Source organism: Tetrao urogallus (assembly GCF_951394365.1).
Source record: "Tetrao urogallus genome assembly, chromosome: 3".
Lineage (NCBI taxonomy): Eukaryota > Metazoa > Chordata > Aves > Galliformes > Phasianidae > Tetrao > Tetrao urogallus.
This window is the reverse complement of record NC_136815.1, coordinates 66,707,554-66,734,872: the sequence shown is the minus strand read 5'-3', so window position 1 is coordinate 66,734,872 and position 27,319 is coordinate 66,707,554. Positions and strand designations below refer to the sequence as shown.

The 27,319-nt window shown below is 37.2% G+C and overlaps 1 protein-coding gene across 1 annotated transcript in view; it reads right to left on the bottom strand.

The window, feature by feature from the left end:
* Positions 1 to 26,347, bottom strand: part of FIGNL1 (fidgetin like 1) — a gene marked incomplete at both ends in the record, with an annotated part of 51,423 nt that extends 25,076 nt beyond the window's left edge. The window contains 8 exons of the mRNA XM_079533897.1: positions 2,144 to 2,211; positions 3,965 to 4,059; positions 6,624 to 6,690; positions 12,084 to 12,227; positions 15,809 to 15,943; positions 20,610 to 20,729; positions 21,374 to 21,487; positions 26,147 to 26,347. Of these exons, the coding sequence (XP_079390023.1) occupies positions 2,144 to 2,211; positions 3,965 to 4,059; positions 6,624 to 6,690; positions 12,084 to 12,227; positions 15,809 to 15,943; positions 20,610 to 20,729; positions 21,374 to 21,487; positions 26,147 to 26,347 (944 nt within the window). The remainder of the gene's footprint in view (positions 1 to 2,143; positions 2,212 to 3,964; positions 4,060 to 6,623; positions 6,691 to 12,083; positions 12,228 to 15,808; positions 15,944 to 20,609; positions 20,730 to 21,373; positions 21,488 to 26,146) is intronic.
* Between the last annotated feature and the right edge of the window lie 972 nt (positions 26,348 to 27,319).

Sequence of the window (27,319 nt, the reverse complement as noted above, 5' to 3'; positions counted from 1 at the left end):
ATACCTCATTCCATATCAAGCAAATAACACCAATATATAAATGCCTTGATGAAACAAAGCCTTAGTATTAGGAGTATTAGGCTACAGTTGTGCAGCTTTCAGTAAGGAGACATTTGGAAGGTCTTTTAAGATTCCTTGAAATGAAATCTTCATACCTACAAAAAATATGTATTCTATGTCATGATTCACAAAAAAAAAAAAAAAAAAAAAAAAAAAAAAAAAAAAAAAAAGGAAGGAAACAAAATGGAGAAAAGCACTTTGAAAGTATACTCCCTTACATCTGAAGTCTAAGATTTGATAGGGAAAAACTACAATCTCCTGAAATGGAAACATAAGTATGTTTGTCTATATCTAGTTTTCCTAGAAAACTAGGTAAGAAGTGCTAACATGATTGCACAGGGGTATAGGTGAGAGCAGAATTAATGAGAAATTTAACTTGTAGGGACAAGACTGGCTCCTAATTGTCCTGCAAACATTAAAGAGAATGATGATGAATTTTATCATTTCTGAGAGTGGCTACTTTGCCACCAACGTCTTCAAATAACAGGAAAAAGATGGGAGAAGTTGGCAAAGGAGTCCCATCTTCTCCCTGTTTTCGTATGAAGAGACAGCTAGTTATGAGGAACTTACAAACTGGAGCCTTGGTTAATCACTGCCATTACTAATGAATGAGTTGAATCTAAGCTATTTATCTAAGGAAGAGAAAAAAATAGGCTTGGAATATTTGAAGTGTTTATGTCAGAAACAATCTTACATTCAAAAATGTACCATAGAAGCTGAATAATACGCATATTTGTGCAAATGTCAACTTTGTTAAGAATTTCAAAGGAGCCAAAGATTAACCAAAAGCAACTGAATAACCACTGTCATGCCTCTTTTCTTCCAGGAAAGGGTGACTTTTTTCTCGATGACGTCTGAAAGTTTTCTTTTTAAAGTAAGTTTTCAGTTCTCCCTCCTGATTCAATTCTACAAAAATCTTCAATTATAACTGAAAGTGATGTTTTAATTTATCTTGATAAATAGTCTGCATTTACTGATCTGCTGTTTTGATAATAAGACCCATTAGTCATGATGCTGGTAGACATTATGTTCTGGAAATTCCACTCTAGGACACAATAGGATCATCTATTATGGAATGTTATTACTACTGCTGTGGTTAATTTGCTTTGTTTCAAAGTATGTCTACAGGTTTCTACGCTAGCATCCTTTCATATCAAAATGTAATCTCTGCTGTCATCTGGGGAAATTGGAAAATCAGTACCAAATTGCAAAAATACTCCTTTTTGAAATTAACTGCTTTTCATCAGGTAAATCACAACCATTCTTAGAGAAGCTTTTGAAAGAATCAAGGCTCCGACATGAACCTTAATGGAAAGGAAGAAAAAGATCTGTGAAAAAGACGTGTGTAATGTCACACGTCACGCGTGCTTGTTCTCTAAAACACAGGGATGGTCAGAAATGTTAATTCAACCTACTCACATGTGTGCGTGTTTATGAAAATGTATCTTTTGTTTTTAAGCAGACATGTAAGTTTTCTTATTTAATTATTAAACTTGGGCTTGTGTTATTTCATAAATTACTTTAATAAGTTAGCACATTCACTGCAGAAGAAATGGAACTTATAGACTTGCAATCAGACATTCACCTCAAAGAAAAAAATGATCATATCTCTCTACTAGACTTGTATAAGCCCTCTCTTATCAAAGAAGAATACCCCTCGCTTCACAACCACACCTTATTTATGTCAATGCTTTTTGGCAGTAGATAGAATTGTGAACAACTGTTGTCAAGGATGAAGCACAGAAGGAGTAAAATTAGATCAAAAATCTCTGACGAGCACCTTGAGAGCTCAATAAGAATTGCAGCCACTACAATTGAACCAGTCTGATGCATTAGTTTCACAAAAACAAAGCCACATATCCCTCTAGTTTTAAATTTTTTGGCCCTCTTTTCCTCCTTTAAATTGTACTTGTTATAAAATTGGATTATATGAAATAGAGAATGTTGTAAATTACAAGAGTTAAAGCTATCCACAGCTCTTTTCAATACAGAAGTGTAAATAAACATCTATTACTAGAAAGGTGGATTCATTTAACATATGGTTTTTGTATTTCGTAACATTTCCTTTTTCTATAATACTTACCACATAGCAGAGCAGTCAAAATTCACTAGGAGCCATTTGTGGGGATTAAAATTAAATGAATCTGCAAACTGAGAACAGATAAATAAATAAGAATTATGGAAGTGTGCATGATTTAACTTAATCAAATTATCTGAGTACACCTTAACTATGAATGCATTCCCAAACAGGGGCTTTCTAGGTAACATTCATACTGATACCACCTTACTTATTAACTACTGCAGTTATATCTTGGTTTCATTTTGGGAATTGAATTTAGGTTTATTATGCAGTTAAACTACTGTTATCATCAAAATTTGGAGCATCTGCTAAGAATTACACCTTTCAGATAAGTATGGTATGCGGAAGTATATATTTCAGTATAAACTAAACAATTTCTCACATAATAAACACAAACATAGTCAGCAATAGCTGCTGCAGGTCATATCAAATTTCCAAAGTGATTGACTAAGCTTTCTATTTCCAAGATTATTTGACATATAAACACAAAATTCACGTAGAGAAACAAACTATGTATTTTGTTCAGAATCTGTGGATCATGTTTAGCCATCAAATTACAAATGATCGGGAAATTACTTATTTTTTTACGGCCCAAGTATTCTCTTTTAGTGGAAATCATCTTTTCTTCTAAAGCTGAAAGAAAAAAGTGTACATAGAACAAACAGGCACTCACAACACATTATATAAATCATGGGAAAGGCCAGTTTTGGCATCATCAGAGGAAACTCAGGTGAGACAGACATCATGTGGAAAAGGCTTCTTCTGTAGGCTGTGTGTTAAGAAAGGCAGAGGCAATCTGCCATCAAATGTAAGGAGAGATGGGGGCCTGGAAGCACCAGGGTCTGACTACTCCATGCAGCACTGTTCATTCTCATTTGCTTCTCAAACCTTCCTTGTTACTTGTAGACAATTAACAATTTATCTCATAAGAGATTATCTATCTTTCTGCTACTGATCTATCTCCCCACACTGCACAAGGCAAGAAACCTATCTGCGGTTGTTAAATATTTACTTTTACGGCAAATGCTGGACCAGACAAGGGATGCTGTTTCATTTCCTTCAGGAACCAATAACAGTAAGTTAAAATATATCCCCCCACAGGAAATTACAACAAGCTTCATTTGCTGATAAAAAAGAGACAGAAAGAAATGCTTTATTTGCTGGAGGGTTGGGGGGAGGGGTTCCCTCCTCTTCTTTATTAGTCACTATCTATCTGTGCTGTGTTTAAACTTCTGCCTTCACCAAACAGCAATATTTTCTCCACTGACATGGAAGACAAGGACTTATCTGACTGCCCAAGGGGAGCAGCAGGAAATTGAAGTATCATTATCTAAGCAACTGAATGCCAAGTAGCTTAGCAAGTGAGGAGGAGAAAAGGGACACAAGAGCTGATGGGGGAATATTTCACTTAGCTCTCTTGGTTATTAAACTCTCTCTTTTTGAGATACAGCTACTTGCTGTATTCTACGTGACTCTCACAATGCAAGTAAAAATCAGGCATAATGAGCACATTAATTTTTTTTTCCTTTTTTTTCTTTTTGTAATATAGAATAAGGGTGTTACAGATGTGCTCTTCTTGAGGGTATTTGGTTTACTACCATTTGCCATTCTTGAGTGACTTTCACATACTATAATAATTTGCATACTTCCAGAATAAACCAGTAGTAGATAAACATAAGTAAGGTAATAGAACATGAAGGGATTTGTAGTGTAAGCTGAAGTGCAGAATACTTTGAGATTCTAGAAAAGCCATTAATATTGGATGTTTCTTTAAACAGGAAGAGCCTACAGAAGAGCAAGGTTTTAACAGGTGGCTCACTTCACCTCCACTCCATTTAAAAGATGCCTGAATTCAGGACAGATGAATGCACTCCCAGCATAGGCTGCATCAATATGCATCCAGATGTTTTCATTATTACCTAAAAAAAAAAGAATAATTGAATGAAAAATAAATTAAACAGAAGATTAAAAACTGTAAAACAAAGTTCTTGAGAGATTTTCTTTGATGCTAGTATTTTTCCAACTTAAACTTAAGACATGAAACATTGCTGCTATTTGGGTTTCCATTACTACATTAAGATGTGTACATAAAATGTTATTCTTCCTGTCCAGTTTTTCTAGAGCAGCAGAGTCCCTACATATTTAGGTTTTTCTTATTATTATTAAGCAGTATAAAATACTAAACAATTTTAATGGAAGAACCACTAAAATATACTTAAAAATATGCATCTAGAATGTAGGTATTCATTCCTAATTTAATAACACCACATGAGCAAGAGAGAGCTAGAGTTCTAGCTCTGCTCCCTGCTTTTAACTTGTAAGTCACAAATAAACACACATTTTTAAACAGGTTTTCGTCACATATTGATATGTGCATATACAGGCTTTTGAACCATGTGAAACTACTTCTTTTGAGGACTGATACGCTTATTCAAGAGCAAGTCCTAGAGGTTAAGAAAGGACCAGTTTTGATTACTCACTGTAGAAATACTTCAGCATTTGAGCAGCTCATGTACCTTCTGCAATTACATAATCACACTCTGCTATTAATCCTCTGTATTAATTCACACTGTAAACGCGCTAGTCCAGGAACTGATGACTGAAGCCCACTGGTCACAAACTAACTCTAATGCATATTTGTACATGCCATTCAGATCTGCACTGGGGCACCAAGGTCATGCAGGAATTTGCATTCTTGCAAACTACATTTTGCATAAGATTATTCCTTTCATCATCAAAAGAGAGGTGGCCAGCAGGGTGAGGGAGGTGATCGTCATCGTTCCCATCTACTCTGCACTCCTGAGGGAGTACTGCATCCAGGTCTTGGCCCCAAGTGCCAGAAATACATGGAGCTGCTGGAGCAGTTCCAGCAGGGCCATGAATACGGTCAGATGGCTGGAACACTTCTCCCGCAAAGAGAGGTTGAGGGAGCTGGGCCTGTTCAGCCTGAAGAGAAGACGGCCCAAGAGAGATCTCACTGCAGCCTTTCAGTACCTAAAGGGAGCTGACAAGGAAAGGGGAGAATGACTTTTCAAATGTATGCACAGTGATAGGACACATGGGAACAGTTTTAAACTAAAAGAAGGGAGATCTAGGTCAGATGTTAGGAGAAAATTCTTCACTCAGAGGGCAGTGAGGCCCTGGCACAGCTGCACAGAGAAGCTGTGGGTGCCCCATCCCTGGAGGGGTTCAAGGCCAGGTGGGACGGGGCCGCCCTGGGCAGCCTGAGCTGGTGGAAGGTGTCCCTGCCCACAGCATGGAAGTTGGAACTGGATGGGCTTTAAGGTCCCTTCCAACCCAGACCATTCTATGATAAGGCAGTCTTATTTGAAGAAATGCTCAAAGTTCATTTGATTATTTATTTTTGGCTACATTTGGTTTGAGACACTGCCTTTATTTTATAGGACTTCCAGTCATTTATGTCAAGAAGAAGATTCCTCTACACAAAAATAAATAAATAAATAAAATTTAAGACTAAATTTTTAATTTAAGACTTATGATGTGATTAGTGTGTAATCCTGCTGGACTCCATTGCATAAGCAGGAAGACACTGAGAGCACTTTGCAAAACAGTCACAATTAATTGCTATCCAAGGAGTATTGGTATTACTGTTTTAATAGATCAGGTCTGTAGGAATTATCTGAAGAGCAAAACAATTTCAAGCTGCTAAGCAGGTCACTAGAAAACCTTTTCAGAAAGGAGAACTAGAACACTGAGTCTTTGGGGGTTGAGCTGAGAAGCAGGGAACTTAAAGCACATCACCACCGCCTAAACTCTGTTTTAGGCTCTGCTTGAATAAATGAACAAAAGATCAAAGTTCCATGCCTATAAATAGCCTGCTCTAAAGATACACTGAAATATATATGATGCAATTCTGTCAAATTTTCATCAGCCAGCAAGTGTATTCATTTGACCAACCTTCTTTGCAGATCAAAGCTTGCCTCAGCAGATCATTAACTCAGAAAACACAGGAAAAGCCCATGGCTTGTCCACTGTATTCAGCACACTGGTACCTGTCCTGTCTTCTTGTAAGAAAGAAATAGCATAGAAGAGAGGAAGGACTACAAATACATTTGGATTTTTGGTGCATAATTTCCCTGCCTTCTGTAGTCATTAGAACCAAACAGAAACAAAGCTTTGGGTGCAAAGGAGACTCAGAGGTCAGCTTTTCCGTGATCTTCTCCATTGCTCTAGACAATCTTGGCATGTAAAGGCCTAAACGTTACAAACTAAAATACAGTGTGTTTTCATTGAAAGCATTCCAAAATGCTCCTTCAAAAACGTTGAGGCGATGTCCTCAGTCTTCTTTAGTGGTCAGAGACTGTTTGATCTAATATTAGAAAGAAAATTGTCACTTAAAGTCTCATCTGTAAGTAGCTTTACTGAATTCAGGCAGTGACACTACACAATACCCTGGAAATGACTCAGCACAGCTTAAGCTGGTATCTGCAATTTTAGAAAGTAGCAGCTGATAAAGACTTACAAATAGGACCCAGTTCTAGCAGTTTGTCAAAGGAGCAGCAAGGTGTGGTTCCAAGCGTTGCACAAAACTGCAGAACCAAAAAAAGAAAAAAGAAAAAAAAAAGGCAAGAAACTGTTAAGTGTCACAGCAAAGAAAATTGTCAAGTCAGAAGAACTGTCTGGAAAGGCAACTGTAAAGAGAAAGAATAGATATTATAGGATAAAATCATTTGTTTTTAACCAATACTTGTCCTACAGTATAGCTTTTGTGAATCTAGGAGGTTTTTTTTACCTCAAAGCTCTCCTGCTTCTTATGGAGTCAAATGCATAAAATCAAGTGTCCTTATAAAGTTGTCTGATTAATCAGTCACAGTATTACATTAACAGAAATTTTATATATTTTCTGTATTTGCCACATGTTTATCATGTGGCCCGATTCCAGTCCCACATTCAAAATTATCATCAAAATGATTTTCAGTTAATGCTATACTGGAAATCTCTGAACTTGAGCAAATTAGAAGTTACTGCCTGAACTGAAGAGACTCAGATATTTGTAACTGATTGACACTCCAGGGATCTGCAGCCTGGGACCTGTCCTCTAGTAGCTTATGTTCACTGTCAAGTTTGCAAAATTTAATCCCATTCTAAACTTTTTCCTCCTAGGTTCATCCTAGAATTGTGTTAATTTCTCACTTAGCGTCTCCTGCTGCAAGACCAAAAGCAGGGCAACATAAATACTGAAGAAAGTATCACAGTAGTAAAAGAATGTAATGAGGTGAAAATGAGCTACAGTAATGTACTGAGAAAATCCAGATAGAGCTATAGCCCAGAAAATTCAAGCGCATTTAAGCTGACATTTTATTTTTTATTGCTCCCCTTACATTTTAAACATCTAGTCTTATTTTTGTAACTACTGATAAAGGCTGGGAGTCAATTTTGCCTTGTATGAAATCATTATATGATAAAATATACTTTACAGTTTGTATAGACAAATAAATTATGCTGTTTTATAGTTAGAGTGGTACGAAGTAATTAGATCGTTCATCCAGGGTTACATGTAGATCATAGCCCAGCCAGATGACTATGAATACCTCACCAGAATTTTGTAACTATTATTATTTTTGTACTTGGGTTTTTTTTTGGCTGTTATTCATTTGTTTCTGCCAATACTGTCAATGCACCATCTTCAGTTTCCTCTGTTTTTCCCTGTACACCAACAGTTAGCCATGTTTTGCAGAGGTTTTCTACTGTGTGCATATGCAATTCCCCCCCAAGGACTCATGAGAGATCCTGATAAAAGAATAATGAACACCTGTGTGATCCTTGTCCATCTACTACACCGTTCAGAAAACAAACACTCTGTCTTAGCAAAATATACACACAGTTGTATGTTACAAGTTAGTTCATACAGTGCATTTGTGTCACACAGCTCCATAATGGGTAGACAGACAGGGCCTTTGGGTTCAGGAGGAGCAGGGGACTTTTCCAATGAAACTACCAAGAGAAAGAGCGAACTACAGACTTAGCTCTGCTCTTATGCATAGATTTTATAATAATAGGCAGTGGACTTTCTGATAAGATTAGAGTGAATTGCTAGTCAGTTCGGCAATTAAAGTAATCACAGCGATTTCACAAGAGAAACTTAGAAACAGTTGTTATTTGTGTTGTATGCAGCTAAATCATTGCCCTCTGATAGTGTAAGGAGTACGCTGTTTCCATGAGAGGTTATATGAATTCAAACATATGCTTAAGTCATTTGAACAATGCCTTATTCTGTAAAGGATACCCCAGTTACTGAAATAATTTTGTTGTCCTCTCTGTAATGTCTAAGCCTCAAGAGCTACTTGTTTTAATTCTCAGCAGCCACTTAAAATGACAGCACCTGCTCTTGTCATGGCTCTCATTACCCTGCCTCAGTGCTAACCAACAAACCTAACTGAATTTGTAACCTGTACAACATCAGGAAAATCACATTTATGCAGGGGGCGGGGGACAGGCTGAATCACAGAAATGGGGCTGATGGCTTAGTATAGCCTGAAGGCCTTCTCCATCCATAGGTTGTGCACTTCAGATTTGCCTCAGAGTCAGCTGCAAATGCAAAGCAGCTAAAATGCTTGAATCAGTCTTCGCACATATTACTTTCCTGAAATTGAGTTATGCTGGGGATAATACATGAACCTTTATGAAGCCTCAAAGCAGTGACTCAATCTTCTCGACTGGAAGACCTCTGACAGCTTCTTAAAAAGATACAGATACCTTTTGCATACTTTCACCACAAAAATTTCCATTTGCAGTCCACTAAATTGAGGCAGAAATTCCAATGTTCTTACTTTTATTTTCTCCAACTCAGCTCTTTCCCAGCTTGTACTCATGTAGCGTGGGTTAAGAAACATTACCCTGGGTATCTGTATGTGCCTCAAGAATACTCCTTCCAAATGGAAATCTGCGGTTAGGCTCTTAGAGCTAACACCTACTGAAAAGATGTCCCCTCTTTCTGTCCAACTGATTTGTTGCTTCCTGAATGTGTCCAGATATAAACAGCCTTTCCTGCAGATCATCCTTCAGAAGAGTCATTTCAGTAGAATCTGAGAGATTTTGTGCTGGGCCTTTGTTAAGCAGGAAAAGCATCCCACTGCAGCAGCCTGACATTGGATGAGTTTGTTGAAGTATATTGTACAATATATACACCAGTTGCAATATAGCTGTGCTAATTTATGACAGACAGGATAAAGCCCACAGACTATCACACACTTCAAGTAAAGGAGGCTCTAAAGCAGTGCACCCTACCTCTGAATTTAGCAGTGCATGACTCACCACATTTGGGCATCTCTATTAACACTCATCCAATTTAATCCTATCTCAAACTGGGAGCATAGGTCCTAAAGGAGAACAGTACTTAATCATGCACTTAACCTTTAGTTAATGTTCATAAGTAATGAAATGAGCACAACTTCAGCACAGGATTTCAGGACACAGCTTTCCCTTCACTGATGGCCAGATGCAGGGCTGAGTATCAGACACACTAGGAAACTGCTCCATGGTAAATCATGACAACTTCAGTTCCCCTTTACCTGACACAGTTAGAAGCATTTTACAGTCTGGTTGCTTTACTGTATCAAAATATGTCTGCATTTCAATTTCTTCACAAGTATTTTGAAAGAGGGAAATCAACACAAGTCTGATTTTTTTATTTTTTTTTTTTTGTAAAGGAAACAAAAGCAATGTTCTGTGTCCACTGTTCGGCAGCAGCTTACACTAACAAAGTAGCGTACACATTACTAATGCTAAAAGATGGTGGATAGGAATTCAAAGGCTCTTTCTAAATGTCTCACTCCTACCCCCTTACCACCCCCTACCTCCCTCCCCCCAAAAGCTTGATTACTAGATCTTATGTATGTGGAAAACAAACATGTAATTAACAGGTTGCTGTAATGACAGAACCTCCTTCATATCATGGAAATGCACTCCTGATTCACCATTCACTTCTTCAAGAAACTTCAATACAACGACTTCTCATTTGTTCAATATAAATGAGTACAAGAGCAAGATTCTGTATATAAAGCACTGAAATTTGCTTGTATTTTTTTTCCTCTGTTAAACTCTGCTTTGATGTTGAATCACTCTCCTTAGTAAAGGATCTGTGAAAACAGGGAGACAAAGAATACAGTGGCATAAGGAGTCTCCTTGGCAATGTGCCTCAGTTTGTCACCAGAACTAAATAAAATAGCACCAAAAGAACAAAAGAAATGCAAAGGTTTTTGAAATCTGCAAGGCTGAAAAGGGAGCATTAATACAGCGCATGGACTGCTGTTCAGCATGACAGAGAATTAGCACACCTTTGGAGTTAAGAGGCCAGCCATAAGGATAATGAGATCTAGTTTAATCTAACCTGACATGTTTTATGTATACAAATAAATGGAAGACCTGGCACAGGCCATATTAACACAGACTGAGCCTGTGCTGCCTTTGAAAGCCTCTTGCACAGCTAAGCAAACAGAGGAAAAAATAAACAACAGTTAAATTACCTTTTGAAAAGGTGTTGCTGAATGCATGAAAGAGAATTTTTGATTTCCTCTTGCTACACACAGGAATATTAATAAGAAATGAATATTCAAGAGGGGCAAGATGCATTTTTTTTGCAAATGGAGAAAAGATAAGGAGAAAGCATTAACTTTGTTGTTAGTGCATAGATATGTGATGTAGTGCTATATTTGGAATCATATAACATTTATAGTAAGATAAAAAAAAAGTAGGACTTTGCATCAAATATTACGAGTTGTTACAATATAACAGACATGAAACCTTATGGCACATCTCCATTTCAAAAGAAGGAAGTCCATTCAGCCAACCCCACAGATGCTTTGTCTCTCTGTCATACTCATCATGCAGGAAAGCAGCTGACGGGATGTGCTTGGTTACGCCAATGACTTGCTAATTCTTGACACCCTAGCTTATATGAAAAACATTTTTCATTCTGCTCATTCTCATAATACATAAGATCAGACACTAAAGCTTAATAACAACAGCAGAAAGATTACATTTTCGAAAGGCTTGAGGAAATACAAGCTACCTCATTCCCATTTGGCAAAAAAGCTATTTTTTCCAAAAACTGTTCAAAGAATTCTAAGTCACGTTAGCACTTTTCAAAATGTTACCACATGAAAGAAAAGAACAACTGTTGTCAGACATGACTTTTCTGGGGGGGGGGGGGGGGGGGGGGGGAAGTGACATTTTTTATTCTCCTTAAAAATTCATTTCTAGAGTTCTGAATTTCTAAAAGATACTCTTTAAGCTCTAATTTTTATTTAATGGAAAGTCAATAGAAAATATATTATTGCTGACATATTGCATCCCCTTTTAAATCTATGCAGATCACGGTCTAAATCAAGTTTTGTCGAGGTATAATGCTTGGAAATGAGCAAATTGTTTTGTTGATGAAACAAAACAGAGGTTATTTCTTCCATGAAAAAAATATATATATATCATTTTAACTTGAAATGATGAGATGGTGTTCTGAGCTGAAAGGAGTTGATCTGACAAATAAACAACTATTCTTTGTATAAGAGGCCATTTGGAACTCAAGTGTTAGGAGACCATAACGCTGCAGGATTAGATAAACACAAGTAGAAAATTCACCTGCACTTATTTAAATGTCTAGCACAAATTCATCTCCTTTTAAAAATTTCTTTCTGCTCAGAAGTGCAACCAGCTGCTCAAACGTGTTGCGCCTCCTGCAAATTAATGCTTCTTAAACTTCAAGAATGCCTCTAGTTACAATTATTTTTTCTGCACATATAAATACTTGAAATGTCTCTAGCAAAGCTCATGTGCATGAAGAACATTCATGGAAACTCGTAATATTCTAACCTATTAATATTAATATTCAAGCCTGTTAAACCCTCTTTTAGGAATAAGATCATCTATTCTCCCAAAAATAACTGATGAGAATAAATCCACTGATGACTTAAAATCCAGTACTCACAAAGAATGGAATAAGACCAGAAGCTTTGTCTTCATCCAAAACTTTCTTTAGGGCTGAACCACAAACAGCAAAAGTATCATCTGAAGGAACACTTTTAATCTTCACACCACTGATCAGCGCAGCCCTTTCCACAGATGAATGAGCCTGCAAGGAAATAGGCAAGTTTTAAGACAGCCATTTTTTATTGGAATTTAAGGAGTTTATTTGAATGTGAAAAATAGAAAAATTTCTTTCAAGTAAAGCAACATTTGAGATTCCGGAACTGTTGCTGGTATCTAACACTTAGTAATACTCTTTCTTTCCTTTCAGATAGATAGACAAATGAGAACACATACATATACACATTTACTCACATGTGCATGCACACAAACACACCACTAGAAACCCTGAAGTATTCTTGAAACCATTGCCATGGTCTCATCCAGACAAGAATTCAATAAACATCAGTGAGATCTTTAATTAACATATTTTCAATTAGGTAGAATTGATTAAAAGCTTCAGGATTTGGCTCCAGATCAACCAAAAACTACACAGATAAACATCGTGTCTCAAAATAAGTTAGTTGCTCAAGAGCACATTTTTATGGTATTCACCTTTACCAAAAAATAAAAAGAATATATACAACAAAGTGTGATATAGATTAAGATATTTTCTTACACAATCATTTTGTTTTAATTAACTACTGAATAAATTCTGGTTCATTCATTTATTTTGCTAGGTAATTAAGGAATATTCCCAATAATTTATTTTATTTATAACACATCTTATTTATCCCTAAAAATAATATTTTTTTAAGAACATAAAGCACATCTCAGAAAAGTAAAATAAAGAAACCACATAGAAATCTTCAAAAATTAGAAGTATAATATAATAGTAATTCTATTAATAGTAAAAGGTGTGGTTAGCAACAAAATGCTCATTTAAAGCATGGGAAAGCAAGAACAACACCAAAAAAAAAAACAACAACCAATTTTACCTTTCACCTTTCTAATATTTCATTAATCATCAATCAATTGAAAGAGAAGTTTCTCACTTTTTCATATCCTGACTAATCTCACTCACAATCTCCATGCTACCCTTCTTGAGCCTTGCTAGCGTCTACAAGAGCACTTAACAATTCTGTTCTAATTTAGCATGCAAACATGGAGAAGATTAAGCCAAAACATAGGCTGAACAATACCAAATGAAATAGTTTCTGACTTTCAACTTCGCCTATCCATGGAATGATGCATTTTAAAGGTAGATTTATCTTAACTTGTACCTCAACAGCACCTCTTGTTAAAGTACTTTGGTAAACTACTTAGGCTCCAGCCGGACAAAATGTGGAAGTCTAGACACAGAGTCTGCCTTTGAAGTAGAACAGGGTGCGTTTACTGTAGCAATACCTTACTTCATTTAAGTATACAACGTAAAGAGGTGTTTTATAAATAATTTATACAAGAAAGAATTTTAAATAAGTAAACTACAGAAGTTCTCAGCTGGTAAGAACTTAAGAATTGCTTCAAGTACCTCACATTGGAACAAGGCTCTATGATAACTATAGCCATTCACAAACTGGAGGTTAAAACCACAAAGATGACTTTGGCTTACGGCAAATCTTTAGTGACGTGCTGCTGACCTAGTGCTCAGCAATGTACCCAGACATCTCCCATTATCCTATAGGAGAAAAATGAACTAAAAATGAAATGAGTGGGCAGCTGCTTAAGGTAGCTAGAGCAATCAATCAATCAATCAATGTTTTTAAAAAGTCAGTGAAGGTAATGGTCTAAGAAAACTGGAAGATATCAAATAACTTCCCTGACTTCTGTCCTGGTCCCAGTCAGATATCTACTGCCAGGGGCAGCTGGGTGCTTCTTCAAGCTCCGAGCTCTCACTGTTAATGGCCTTGCAGTAGGTGCCTCAGCCCAGGCACTTACGTTGTCCCCAGACCCTCAAGTAGTTACTGTGGAAAGTCACTGGCCCTGCTCTGTGCTCATTAATACAGAGCAGAACAATTTCAGGGAGACTTCCTGAAAAACATAAAATCTAAGATCATCTCCCAAGGTATATGAGATCTGAGTCTCCCTACTGACCAGCTTTCTGCCACCCTGCTACTGCAGTCTTGCACTGTTTTGCTCTGCTGGTGCACAGTTTTCTCTCCCTCAGAATGCCTTAGGCTTACTTTCTTTTGTGGATTATTGCTATGAGTCACACAGATCTGTTCTTAATGCAGAAGGACCAGCGAGCTCTGCAACAATCTGCTTTTAAAGGTCAGCAATATCTTAAGGCAAATCCTTCTGTAAACACAAGATCCCCTGACCTTCAGCATACATGGCGGCCTGTCAGTTCTCATTTCAAGTCAGTCATTTACATGGGGAAAAAAAGAAAAAGGGAAACAAGTAGCAGGCTTTGTGCATCACTGGGTCAAAGTTTGAGCAGAACACAGACCTTAGGATCCAGACAAAAAAAGAACAAATATCTTTTGTGCCTTTTGAAAACAGTTGTCTGTTCTTATATTTACTTGTCCTGACTGATCTCATGCAACAAGTCCTTTTTCCCTCCTAATGCACTCTTAAATTTCTTTCCAATGCTTTTCAACTAACAGTAGTAAATGAAGGCAAACTTGAAACCAGGCTGTTTTATTCTGCATAATCAGATATTACTTTGCATTAAACATCAAGTGCTAAGAAATTTTCCTCTATCTCGTTGACATTTAACTAAGAAAATGTCACAGCTGTTGAGAGGAGCAACACTGCTCAGCCCTTCAATAGGATTAGAGTGCTAGGAAGGTAGGAGCAGCAGAACTCACAAAACTACAATTTGCTTTAATTAACAGTAAAAGCCTCTCACAGTCCTGACCTGCTGAGAGTTTAGCCTCGTTCAGTCTGCTAAGCACCACTCACAGAAAACAAGGATTATGCATTTTTGTTTCCTTAGATTTCTCAGCTAGATTAATAGAGATTTTAGGAGTTCTAGAATGTTTTGGATTTCCTGAAGTATCAACTCTTTGAAAGGGTTGATAACTGCAGGGCAAGGGGAAATGGTTTTAAGTTGAGGAAGGGAAGATTTAGGTTGGATGTCAGGGGGAAGTTCTTTACAGAGAGAGTGGTGAGGTGCTGGAACAGGCTGCCCAGAGAGGTTGAGGATGCTCTGCCCCTGGAGGTGTTCAAGGCCAGGCTGGATGGGCCCCTGGGCAGCCTGGTCTAGTATTGAACTGGGAGGTTGGTGGCCCTGCATGTGGCAGGGGGGTTGGGGATTCATGATCCTCATGGAGGTCCCTTCCAACCCTGGCCATTCTGTGATTCTGTGAAGCAGTATGACAAATTTGTCTTATATTCATGCAGTGGGTTTGTCTGTGTACAAGCATCTGCACCCACGCACACAGGGGCATGATATACGTGTGTGTATTTGCATGTGCAGACATGGACACACAGGCCTATAAGTGACAAAATATGATCAAGGCTTACTCACCACAACTGAAATTAATCTCTTGCACAAATATCTTGATTTACTTCAGGAGAACCAATACTTCCATGACACTGACCTCCAAGTAGTTACTATTTATATTATGGTAGCACATGTAGATTCTAGCTCACTTATGTGGGCTGTATGATAAGATTTAAGCAAGCAAAACCAAATACTCCCTAATCCAAAGAGTATGTTAATTAATCTGCCAATTGAGACAACCTAATTATTTTAAGTATAAATACCATGATTCGATGTTCATGCTTTTGGAGGACACTCACCTGATCAGAAGCATAGGCCACCAGCCTGCCCATGACATCTGCCTCTGTTAGCTCAGGCTTTTCTGACTGCACCCGTCTGATGGTTTTTGTTCTTGCAGCAAGCAGTGCAACAAGAGTGGCTTCACTTGCACTTCCCTGTGACAAATTGAAGAAAAGTTCAAAAGGAAGACATTTCAGAGGAAAAGCACCATATTCTTTTATATGAATTTGCAAAGTTGGTAATAGAAATTGCATATGAGAAATTGCACGATCTAATGCTTTCTAAGAGAAGGCGTGACAGCAAGCGAGGAATCTCTTTTTGACCTTTGTCTTCTCTCCCCTGATGCCTCTGCTTGTCTGCTCTATGCTTATTCATTGTAGGCACCAACCTTGCAGTCAATTCTAGAAAGCCAGACTCACAGAATTAAGGGTACATGAAAATGCTCTCAACAATTAGATGTTGACCATCTGTTGACCAGTGGCCATAGTAGAGTACCTGTTGATTTCTGTTACTCTAGATTTCACGTTTAACTTCAATCAGAATCTAACAACTCCCATTTCTGTCAAAAAAAAGCTATAGCGCTTTTTTAATACTTAGCCAGAGTCAGGAGAGTTACCTTGTAGTCAAGAGAAAAAATACTAAAAAACAAAAAAGTTCTGACTCAATATAGATGACTGCTTTTTGAAGGATTATTTATATAATTTCCTGTCATCAAAAACATAAGGATACTCCTAAATTGCATTTTGACTTAAAAAAAAAAAAAAAAAAAAAAAAAAAAAAAGAATTTCAATTGTGCATTAGGTAATCTGTGGCTATAAAGACAGGGAATTTCTTTGTATCAACTGATCTGTAAATTTCAGAGGAGAATACAAGTTTCCACAAATTACACTGTATGCTTTTCTCTGGATCAGGCAGATGAAATGTGCTGCAAACTGCTCTTTTAAACTATAAGAAACTTTCTGTAAACATATGTTTATAAATGTCCATATTTTGGGTGTGCATATGCAAGTGCATATGCAAAGGTTTTAGGTACTTTCAAAGTTGAGCTACTGTTATGCAAGTCTTCCTCTGCCAAGCACGTAATACTGCAATGAATACACCTCCTTATATTAATGATTATACCTCAGAAAAATCCAATGTCAACAAGATAATTTTGGAGTGATGTTTCTTGCTCTGTACCAAAATTCTATCCTCTCTCTACTAAAGATCTGTGCATACTTACTAATTATAAAGTAATTAAGTATTTAGGAAGTCTTAATTCTTCCCTGGTAATAAACCTGATACTACAGATTTTATACATGAGAACGATCCCAGTGAACTTAGATTTCCTCCTCGCTAATACTGAAGTTAGTTGAGCTATTATCAAGAGACAGAGCTGCTTTTTACACATCAACAGTGAGTAAGCCCTTAAAGCAGCTGAAAGTGAACAGAGTGAGCAGGAAAAAGTACAGTCTCTAAATATTTATTAAATGCATTGCCGTGATTAAGAGGTTTTATCTGTCTTCCCAGGGGTGTGGGATTTGAGGATGTAAACCCCAGAGCCTGTAGCAAAATACAAAGATGAGTAAGAAACACTCCTAGCTGCTGATGCTGCTCATAGCCTCACAGTATCTCAAAGAAATATTACAGAAAAATATACACAGAACATTACAGGAAAGCATACATCCTATGCAGAATGTTGTAAGAAGATATATATCACTCCTGGTTCAAGTAAGGCAGCACTTCTTTGTGAGGCAAAGGGTGAAAGAAATGTTGTCCATTGACTACAAAAAGTAACATGCTAGAATCCCCATGCCATACTACACCGTCCAAAACATCATTTCCAGCAGATGAAAATACAGTGCAAACTGCTGCAACTTACTGTGGTGCTCACACAGTCTTTCAGATGAGTTATATGTCTACAGAAATAAGTCGGGCAGCATAAAACTTATCTGTGGGTTTTATCTTAATTCTGCAAGTCACTCAGAGCAACCTTTCCAAACCACAGTTCTTCACTGTAAAGTTTCCTCTAGCATCCATGCGTTCAGTATCTGGGAGGAAGTATAACTTATTATTAAAGTATTAAAATACTTGATTATGAGGACACATCTTTCAAGTATATATGGAAAAATCCTTTTTTTTTTTTTTTTTTTTTCTTTGTTTTTGGCAAAGATAAGGCCTTGTAAAACTCTTAGCATCTTTCTAGGACATATAATAAGTTTGTATTTTTAATAAGTGTGCAAAAGTATATGCAGGAAAATGACTGTAGGAAATTCCAAAAGCTAAGGCATTACTTTGATATTTGGAAATCTAAGCTCCCACTATTCTAAGGGCTTAATCAGGGCAAATCACTTGGGCTCAGGAAACGCCTCCATCTTCTGAGAAGTGCCATGATCTGTTCTGGTATCCTGACTATCTTTCACCCACCTGGTGCCTAAACACCAAATACAACAGCTATTGTCTAAATCTTATTTCATGGAAGCATAGTTAGACAGAAAGAGGCCATCTATGCAGCTGGATCTTGCCTACTGGCTGGAGAAACTGGAATATGGCCTAGAAGCAACCTGGAAATGCATTTTGATGGCTCATAACAGAAACAGACTTTTTCCCACCTTTCCCTCAATTCCATTAGTCCCCTTTTTGGACTAAAAATGTTTGTAAATGTGGTCTGTAGGGTTTATCTATTCACTTGGCACCACAGTCATGCCCTAAATGACTGAGTAAAAAATCCTCTGGTTCTCAGACTACTGTTTACTGATGGGAAAATCAGGATATTTCTCACCAAACCAAAGATAGGCTGAGTCTGATTTTATTTCACTCTTAAAATACTTCTTCTTTGCAGAGTTTAAACTCTTTTAAAATTCAACCTTTTCAGCAGTTTGTCTAGAATGAACAGCAGGATATGTGTGCTGTACTCAGACAAGCTTCACGAAGAAAGTAGTTTTCTCATTTTTAAAAGCTGTTTTTTTCTGCTCTTGAATGCTGCATTCTGCATTAAGTGAAGGATGATGATACCTTTCCTTTTACCGCAAGCAAACAAAGGTTGCCATGGCAAGCAGGCTCAAGAGGCAGAAGAAATATCAGTAAGAGCTGATGTTCATGTCCACCAGAGCTCTGAACTGAAATTTTCTTTCATCTTTTGCCATTTTCAAGTGTCATCCCGCTCACAATAACACAGTGCTTCATATTGACATAAGCTTTCAGATGTAATTAAAAGCTAATTTTCACAGGCTCAGTTTTACCCAATACTGCAACAATTACTTGGTATTTGCCAAGGGAATGACTGGCAGTTTCACACTCTCACGTTGCTTTTGCCTCATGCTCTCTTATTTGTATCATTACTGTTTCAAGAGCAAGACAAGATCTGCAGCATAAATGACTTCATTGTAAGCAAGAACACAGAACTTACTTTCGATTCTTGAAACGACTTGTGTCTGATGAAAATTATAGGCAATCCAGCACTGTCAGCCTGGAAGGGCAATTTTTCCTGCCGATAACCATCAGGCATAATTGCTTGCTTTTACTTGGTACCAAATAAATGCTAGAGATGCATGACAAAAGCTTGATTTCTCAAACACTCTGCCTAGTAACTGTAATGGAAAAGATCCCAACAAAGCAAGCAGAATGAGTAAAGTTACTCTGAAAAATACACAGGTGTAGGTGCAGGTCCACCTATGAGAATTACAGCAGTTGGGTTAAATTTGGAGTTACCTGGGAAGACGCTGGCAGAATTTACTGAAATATGCCTCAAGTGGTTGCAGCTGAGATCAAAGAAAGAAGCTCCCGTTTTTAGCATGTAGCTCAGATATGTTTTAGAAGCCAATCTTAGCATAAAACAAAGCATAAAACAGACTATGCCTATCTCCAATCACTGGACTTCAGAAATTACCAAATGAGCAAAGAAAAAATATTTAAAAGTTCTGTCTTTCCCATGGCAGAAATCTATTTTAATTAGGTGAATAACCACAACCAAATTCTGTGCATTTGAATAAAGATCATGCAGTGCAGGAGCAAGCCATGGTAAACAATCTATACAGCTTTATTACGCATGCAAGATCACCCACTGATAATATATTCATTATCATACAGATGCTCTGTTCAGATAGTGTGGGCTTTCATTAAGGACACAACTTTCCAAAAGTTTGGAGTTTTATGTTGGATATGGAACTGTAGACTGAAAACTGTGCTATCTAACGACAAAACATTTTTGGTTCAAATTTTAAGCAGCTTCATTTTATTCCAACTATCTACTTCTAAACTTTCCATTTTTTTTAATATAAGGAAAACTTCTTAAAATTATGTCAATTTCTTTGAAAAAGATTGACAGACTTTCTACTGCACTGAGTTATTTCTACTTCAAGTAGTTTCTCTGCTATATTCTTATCCATTGTTTAATCCCTAATAAAAAAAAAAAAAAGGAAGGCTGAAACAAATACTCAAAGATGTCCAAGATGAACTTCACATAAGCTTTCGTAAACCCTTTTATTTATAATCCTAACATATATTTCTACTTGAGAAGATTTTTTATTGTCATTTTCAGGCATTAAACATTGCTGCATATTGTTGATAGCTTTCTTAAGTTGCTGATAACAATTTTTCATGGAGAATAGTATTTCAGAGCTTTTTTGTTGTTTGTTTGTTTGTTTTCCATTACTGCCATGAATGTTCCTACCCACCCATGGACATTCTCCCTATGCATCAGTGTTTCTGAAAGCCTAAAAAGAATCCACCCAAGTGACAACAAAAATACCCTTTATTAATATTTTGGTATGGTGGTGTCACAAAATCATAAAGATCAGAAATTCATCTTGTATTTTTCTTAACCTGTATTCCTTCTCTTACCTGAATGACTCCTCCACCTTGCCCATCCTTTCCAGCTAAAAACTCTTCAGGCAAGTTAATCATCTTCCCTAGCCAATCCAGCATGACAGTTTCCAGCTCCGTGCATGCTGGACTTGCAGCCTGTGATGAAAAAAAGTACAGAGAAAATAACCTCACTAGGGTATGAAGAGAAACAAAAGCCTTGCCCTGGTGCATCATTCTCCTGCTATCTTTAGAATACAGAGGAAAAGACTCGCTTCCTTTACCAGCTAAATTAGGGACCTAGCAACCAGTTCATAAATGGCATGCCTGATTATTTAAAAATGTCAAATTGGACCTCATATAGAAGAACTGTGACTGTCAAATGTCAAAGCTAGGACTTGTATCTTCAGAACTCTTCTTTTCTTCCACATCCAGTACCAACCTTTTCTGAGAAGAGACCATCTGGCATTAATGTTTTTTGTTTTTTTTTAACATAATTTTCCACAATACAAGAAATAACATAACCAGGCAGTAAGCATGGTCATACTATGCAGCTAGTAACCAGTAAGCTTGCACTATTACTACTAATTCTAAATGATGGCAATTTTTCTAGGACAGAACTTCCAAGAGGAAGTAGTGCTCTGTGAAAGCACTTAGTAAGTCAAGGAAATGTAGTTATAAAAAATAGTCCTGTGACTTCATTACTATTAATAATTTCACTGAAGACTGTCATTGAAACACTTTAAATCTTGGCAAGGGGAAGTGTCGTTACCTCATAGCTATATATACCCCAATAAACTTACCCAAGAGAAGCCCACACATCCTATTCCACCACATAACATGTCTGCAAGAAGAGCTGGGAAGGAACTGGCTGCAGGGAAGTAGGCAAAAAAGTAGGGACTGTGCCAGTGAGTCACCTGTAGTAAGAGAAAAACAGTCATTTATAACTAATGCAGAAGCACAAACAAGTGGTCACAAAATCAGAAGAGGACAGGAGGTAAGGACCAGTCAACAGTTCTTCATTACATGGCTGTAACATAGGATCCAGTTTTTTTAAGAGAAGCTTAGCTTGTTTTTCTCTTTAAAAAAAAAAAAAAAAAAAAAAAAAAGTCTCCTTTTTACTCAAATTAGAAAGAAAATGTTGGCTGAATTTAGTTCTTGCCCCTGCTTCCTAACAGTCCCATAATCAGAGCTCTGTTTTTGTCAGCCTAGAAGAACTGTTTGCACAGTGGCAGCATGAGTTTCTGTGCAGGGTACGGTTCTTGATCCTCTGTTTTCAGAGACTCCTCCAGAGTTCTCTATTTGATCTCAGTCATGCAACTGATTTAGCAAATGTGTCCTTAAATGCGCAGACCTCTCTCGCCCATGCCTTGCATCCGTTATCTCAAATTCATGCACCAAATCTGACCAAATAGCCCCTCCCCCAAAATGAAAGAACCCATTCCAATACCCAGTGCTTTCTCCAGAAAATTACACTATCACCTTCCAGTAACAGATTATGATTTATATACAATTTTAAATTGTGCATACTAATAAAAACACAATAACTGCACAAAACCTGGTGACCATTTTGCAGCAACCACATTTAGAAGCATTTTTTTGCAGTACCTAAGCAATTTTAAAGACTTTATAAGACACTCAATAGGGCTCCACAACTCCAATCTAATAAAATTTGAAAACAAGAAATGTTCTGCCACACTGTAATGCTCAGTGGAAGTAATAAGGTACAAAGTGCTTATCTTATTCAAGATAATAGGTAAATTTAAGAAAAAAAATGCTTTTAGAGAATTAGGTGAATTATAAGCGTTCTGCTGAATTTTTGCTTACAAGTGCTTTTCCTCAGCAAGAAATCTGGAGGCTGCTGAGTTACTGAAGCTAGCCTTGCCTTAAACCGTTAGGTTTTTTTTTGTTATTTAATATTGGAGTTCTTCTGTTACAAGTGAAGAATAGGAGGAACACACATAATCTCTTGCCTGATCTCAGTGTCTTTCTTACTGATTTGTTCTGCATGTATTCCCACTGTTCCACAGGCTGCAAACACGCTTTTTTTTTTTCCTCGCCTAACCTTCTTCATGCCAACAAGCAGCTGTTTCTTGGGAACATACACCTTGCTAATGTAAACTGTCTTAGATGTGTATAATGAATCAGGTGTCACTTTCTATACTGCAGTATACCATACATACCTTTCAGATGCCCCTGCCCCTTCACATGAAACCATCTCATTACATTTTCTGTTGCTTAAAAGAGCCATGCATATGGTACGTTCAAGATTTCACTCTCACAGTCACTACGTTCAGATCTACTCAAATCACAAATTCAAAGGCAAGCCACTGTAAATGTTTTTGTCTGTCTCTGCTCTATACAGTAGTGATATTTCTTTGCTGCAATGAAGATTTAGAGCACTAGTGGTAGACACTTTCTTTCAGAAATCAGAAAAAATTGGGTTGGGATATGGTTATTAACAGCAAAACACAAAACAGATTAAAAATACCCAATAAACAGAAGTCTCTGATAGGACCCACATGCACAGACTTTCACTGACGTTCATAATGAACCAGAGCTGCTACCGTTCATCTACCCAGCTATAATCCTTCGTGATCTGCAAGACTTTTGACATTCATCTTGGGTTAATCAGGTTAAACTGCCTACTTGCTGGGAGCCATTCATTTGATGAAACACAGCAAATACAATTTGCACCACTTTCACGGAGTGAAAAAGCCAAAAGCCCCAGGGCAAGTGCAGCTGTGATTCTTCCTCTCCTGCCTCCCTTTCATGTGAATCAGCTCTAAAATTCATCTCTTTTGCCAGCAGACACACTTAGTCAAACATTGCAAAGGGTATGACACCATTGATGCTTGTTTATTTAGCCCTGTACTGATAAACTATGATACACAAGTGTCTTCGGTTAAATAATTATCATACTCGTGTTTTTCAAAGACTTTTTTTCCCACAGATCTCATCTAAGGATGTCTTTTTTTCTGTGGTTTGCTTAGACTGAACAAGTCTTCCTTCACCACATAGTAGCAGTAGGTGCTTCAGCAGAAAGCTCACAGATTAAGGAATCCAGTTTGCAAAGTATTGTCTTGGCACTACGTGCAGTCACAGATAAACTTGAGCGTTTTTAGCTCCAAAAAAAGAGGGCAGATATTTCCAAAGAACAAAGTAAGTCTGAGACAGAAGTCTGATATTTTTTGTACCCAGATTCCTTCCACTTGGCTTCCTGCTGCAGAAATCAAAGTCTGGCTGTTCCTTCAGTTCCACCCTGAACTAGCATAAGCCAGGGATCAACTATCTGGAAAGCAACTCTGCAGAACTGGATTTAGGGATAATGGGAAAAATACATTGGAACATGGTTTATTAATGTGCCCTTTTGGCAAATAAAGGCTAACAGCATCCTGGCTACATCAGGAAAACTGTTACCAGCAGGTCAAGAGAGGTGATCCTTCCCCTTTATTCAGCGCTGGTGAGGCCACATCAGCAGTCTGTATCCAACTCTGGACTTCTTCAATACAAGAAATACATGGACATTCTGAAGTGAGTCCAATGAAGGGCCAGGAAGTCAATTAATGGATTAGAGTATCGCTCATATAACAAGAAGCTGAGAAGCTAAGATTGTTCAGCTTGTAAAAACCCAGGTGAGGGATCTTGTGAAGGTGTATAAATGCCTCACTGGAGCACATAAAAAAGATGCCACATTCTTTTCAGAGGTATCCAGTTTCAAGACAAGATGTCAACAAATTGAAATACAGGAAATTCCACTTAAATGTAAGAACTTCTTTTACTGTAAGGATGACCAAACTTTGGAACAGGAAAGAGAGGTAGCAAAGACAATCTTTGGAGATGTTCAACACTCAATTTGCCACATTCTGACTGACTCTGCTTTTGGCATAGAGGTGGACTACATGATCTTCAGAGATGCTATCCATCCTAAGCTATCCTGTGACACAGTTTTCATGAGATTTCAGTATTTAATTTAAACAACACAGGCACAATCAGAGTTACTACTAGAACTAGGATTTATATACTCACGCTCATTGTGTCACAAATACTAACATTTCATACCAGATGAAAGTTCTGGATAAAACTTTTTTTGTTCAAAATGCACTTTCACTAAGTCAGTAGTTATTTGCTATTTATTTGCAAAACCACGTTAGGTAAGAGGAAACATGACAAAATGAAATAACTGGAATTCAGTGTCTCACATTCTAGTCTCAAATGATTCATCTCTTATTTTTTTTAATTTGTTATTATTTCACTGAGCATTCTGAAGTATTCTGATTAGCAAAGTGCTCTCTGTTCTACTTCAAGAAAAACAAATGGTTAACATTTTCCTCCAGTGAAAAAGAAAAGGCTGTCAAAACTAAATGTATTTTCATATCTAGCATTTTATTATCATCACATAGTATGAGCATTTGGTATAAACTGTCTTTAAAATGAACTGCAGTGTATTATAATACATTTCATATTTAAACAACAGTGCTATAAGAAACAAAGTATTTGCATGCATTGGCCATAATTCTCTTATTGAATTTACACTAATTTAATTCTTTTGGATTTAAGACTTTATCCACAGACCTTTGTGAAGAGTGGAGCAATTTTCATTGAATTCAGTGGAGTTTTAGTCGGTGAAACGACAGCAGGTTGGCACCGAGGGAAACGATAAAAAAATGCATCAAATATTTACACTGGTCAATGAAAAGGAACTGATATTAAAGTACACTGACTAAAAGCATCTACAGAGCAGTGATTCCATGTTTAGTCATATAACAATTGTATCACCTATCTACACACAGAAAAGTAATATAAAACTACTATTGAAAGGATCCAAAGGATATTTTTTAATTAACATCTATTAATCATCCAGTCCTTTTCAAGCTGTTTCAAGTCATTAGAAGACAAATATATATATATTTAAAATAAAAAATGTATAGCATGACTGGAGAAACAAGAAAGATTCAGAGCTGAACAAATGCCAGATGCTTTGATTTACATTGTCTGTTCAATAGTAATCTATCCAAAGACTAATATTTAGGCAATGACCATCTGCCTTAAAGTGTACTAGAAGAAGTCAGCATTTAGGAGAATATGTCAACATGACAAGTATTGGAGAGAATCCTTTCTAGTCAGATCTGTAATAAAAAGAAATCTCAGAAGAGAACTTCAATATTTAAAGATCAGTTTGAAGGAACATTTTATGTACAGTAGACTAATAAAAATTCCATTTTAGAAAATATTCACTGTGCTTTGCAAACAGCAAAAGTAGCACATAAAATGGAATGGCAGGAAGATCTGCCTTAACCCATTCAAGATAGAAAAGGGGATTATCTCCAAAAGCAAGCCTCACATGAAGCAAAATAATCATTTTATTTTTTCTAGAAAGAGCAGAAAGTGTTAGTAAAGTGTTGGATCATGTTTAACTACAGATACATAGCAGATTCCTCCCTTTTAAAAGCTAAGTAATGTGGGTACTTCTGTTTGTAAAGTTTATCTGCACAAGTTTCATCCACACTTTTCTTTTTGCTTTTGAAATCCCAGATGCAGCATTGAATATTGCACTACAGATCTATTTTCCTTACCCCTGGCATAATGATCTTCTCAATGTCCTTAAAGACATCCTCAAAGCTCTCAGGATCCTGTGGTGCACAGTCTGGAATGAGAGTCCTCAGATATCCTGGTTCCACATCTGGGAAGACCTGTCTTTTTTCTATCTTCTCCAGGTAATCTGCAACGTAGTCCACCATCTCCTTCCCTCTCTTGCGGAACTCTGCAGCATCCATGGATACCACAGTCTAGGACTTAGCAGAAAAATAAAACAAAACGAAAACCTAAAAAGAAAGAAAAGTCCCATTTGAAAAAAAAATATCACTGGTTTCAGACTGTGATGCTGGGCTTCCCCCCACACTTCTTTCTTTCTTCCAACTTCCTGCTTTGTCCTGACCTTGCTCACCTGCATGGCATCAGGCTGCGTGAGAGGATCTCCCCTCAGCTGGGATGACTCTGGAGGTTACACTTGCTGCAGAGATCCTTTACACCTTGATGTCAAAATGCCTTGTTGATACAGATCCTCACTAAGTGATTAATAGTTTATTTCAAGCTTCATTAGCTTTTCTATTTCTTTGATTGTGCACATATAATCCCTTAGACATAAACTGCTCACCAAGTCTGGGAATAACAGTGGATTCTGCTGCACTTGGGCTCATTACCTTCATGGTTCAAGGAGTTTAGAAAGCAAAGGTGTCCACTCACTAAGAGGGTCTCTTCCATGTGTGTGTTTAACCTTAACCTCTACACAGTAAATTATCAAGCAACCTCAAATCTTGATAAGTTGCTGTTAAATCACTACATTATATTTAAAATATATCAATAAATATATTCCTGCTTCTCTCTTACTATTAAGATATATAGTGTAGTTGTTTCTGTCCACAATGCAGACCTCTTATTCAGGTGATTTATAAGATCACTCTCACAGTCCTTTGTAAAAACCAAGACCACATGTTCTTTTATTTCTGCATATTGTATCAATATCCATACAACATTGCATTCTGCTCCACTCCAGTTTTGCTGGACATTGCTTAGGAGTAAACAATGCTACTAAAGCTTTGATGTCTACATTATGAAGTACATTAGATTAACACAGGCAGAGGCACACTGATGAAGATTCTGAAATCACAAATGTAACCCCTACTGCAGCTGGTCAATACAAGAATGTGGCACTGCTCACGTTGTAATCAGCTCCCTCTTGCCTTTTG